This window comes from Crocuta crocuta, unplaced genomic scaffold, assembly GCF_008692635.1.
Source record: "Crocuta crocuta isolate KB4526 unplaced genomic scaffold, BGI_CrCroc_1.0 scaffold241, whole genome shotgun sequence".
NCBI lineage: Eukaryota > Metazoa > Chordata > Mammalia > Carnivora > Hyaenidae > Crocuta > Crocuta crocuta.
The window spans coordinates 437,502-439,696 of record NW_027527807.1 but is presented as its reverse complement, the minus strand read 5'-3'; the positions used below and the strand labels follow the sequence as shown (position 1 = coordinate 439,696).

Below are 2,195 nucleotides of genomic sequence, written 5' to 3'. Positions count from 1 at the left end.
AGATCCCAGTAAAACGAATATTGGAAAAAATCTGTTCTATCTTAACTCTTTTGACGGGCTACTTACGAAGTGACTGAAAATGTTTTATTTTGAAAATAATCAAGTAGCCATACATCCATGAGGTGGGGTTTAATTCAGAAGAACAAAAATAAAATCAGTAACTTTGAATTCTCACAAAAATATCCAGGATTAACATTCTTTCCACATAAGGTCTCAAGGTTATTTTTTGGCAAGGATATTCTATGAAGACAGAATTAGCATGTGGGTGAACAGAAAGGATTAACTATTCTGATGCACTGATACCATTTAGTCTTCTTGTATTTTCAAGTATTCCTTTCATGTGTTTGAAGAAAAAAATAATTTAAGATTATCATTCAGCAGGAACAAGAAATGTGATCCAAACAGCCTATTTCTTCTGCCAGGCAAAAAAAAAAAAGTAATATTAGCAAAATCTATTCATTCCCATTTGTAGGACTTCTACTTTATACTATTATATTTAAATCCATTCACAGAGTTCATGGGTTAAAAGAGCACCCACTTGGTAGTTATAGTAGTCTATCTAAAGCCAGAAATTGTAATTATTCTTGCTTTCAACTTTCATAGAATTTGTTAACTTAGAGCTTTGGCCATCAAGGCTACTTACAATAACTGTAAATGTTTACAAGTCATTTGGTATTCTGATGGACATTTATTCTGAACCCTAGACATAAGAGAGGGGTTTAGTTTGTTGCATATTGAGTATCCTGAGATGACAACTTTTCGTAGTTGTTTCTTCATGCTTTCTTTTTTAGCTGTAACCACTGTCAATATGCTTGTAGGACAATAACATAGGCAGTTCAAGATTCGGATTCTGAAAAATTTAAAACATAGAGTTAAAAGGTTTATTTTAACAATCGCGCCATCTGTTTAGCATTTTCAAAAATAAATCAAGTAGTAAATTTTGTTATGAGAGAAAAGGGACTATCTTCGAGTGCCAAGTTTTATTCACATGCAGGGGGAGAAAAAAGAGCGACAGTACCCGGGGTTTCATCATTGCTTCGTTTGCTGGCTGGCTAGATTCAGACTTGCTTTCTGCTTTTGGATTGCTCCAGGGCTCTCAGTCATTGTTACCAGTAGGAGCACCTAGCACAGGCAGTGCTTGGCTCAGCAAGGTCCCTCCCTCTAGCCTGGGAGCTGAAAATAGGGCCGTTTTACTGGTCTATCTCTGGCACCTAGCCCCGCGTCCACAGCACACACTCAGGCCGTGGTGAACTAATGCCCGGATTACGGGTTTTCAGGGTGTGTGAAGTTTGACAGAGGAGGTCTGAAGATGGATCTATTCAGTTTTGAAAGACTGTCGTAAGACTATTTTTCCTTTACTGAAAGAAACCAGTTTCTTCCCCATCGTGCTGAAGTTCATTTTCTTTTTTGGTAGATCACGTATCGATTCTTCTCTGTTCCCTGAACACTAGCCAATACTCTTCCGGGGACAGGGCGTGGGAGGCCAACTGATCGCAGAGTCTAAGTCAGGTATGTTGAGAGGTGTGAGCCTTAGCTCTTGGGAGGGGACCTAACTTTCACTCTCCACCCCAACCTCTTAAAACCCGACTATCGGGAGGCCTTCAGGGGCGTGCGATCTTCTTCCCACTTCGGTGCACCTTCCTGGCCATGATGGGACCAGAAGTCCTCTGCAATCCCGTCAGGTGGCGGGGTCACGGTGACCAACTCTAACCACCATCAGGTTGCCATTTGTACTGAGAACTTAGAAAAGGGGACACCTACAGTGGCTGAAGCTAATTGTCAGACTTTTTCCTTGGAGGAGAAATAATGCTACGTGAAGAGCTGTTCCTGGAGGACCTAACTACATTAAGAACACAATGATGGTTTTCAAAACAGAACACGTCCTCACTCTCTGCGCTAGGGGTTGTAGGACCGAGGGCCCTGGAGAAGCCAGCAGCACAGGCAGTGTCCCCTAGCCAGCCCAGTCTCCCGAACTCGGATCGCGCTAAAGAAAGCAATCCAGGGGGATACAAAAGGAGCCGGAAGCAGTAGAGCTAAAGCGTACCATACAGCGTAGGGCAAGGCTATCTGGCACACAAGTGTCAAAGGCTTTGAAAGCTACTGGGAGGCAGACTCGTTACTGAGGGAAGATCTAAGCAGGTGACGACTCGCTCAAAATGGGGAAGAAGATGAGGTTTGTCGGGGGCCAAGCGAGT

General features: G+C 42.7%; 1 protein-coding gene across 1 annotated transcript in view; it reads right to left on the bottom strand.

Annotated features, from left to right (window-relative positions):
- Nucleotides 1–6: 6 nt before the first annotated feature.
- Nucleotides 7–2,195, bottom strand: part of ATP11C (ATPase phospholipid transporting 11C (ATP11C blood group)) — an 88,680-nt gene continuing 86,491 nt past the window's right edge. The window contains exon 28 of the mRNA XM_077773879.1: nt 7–850. Coding sequence (XP_077630005.1) covers nt 788–850 — 63 coding nt within the window. The 3' untranslated portion in view covers nt 7–787. The remainder of the gene's footprint in view (nt 851–2,195) is intronic.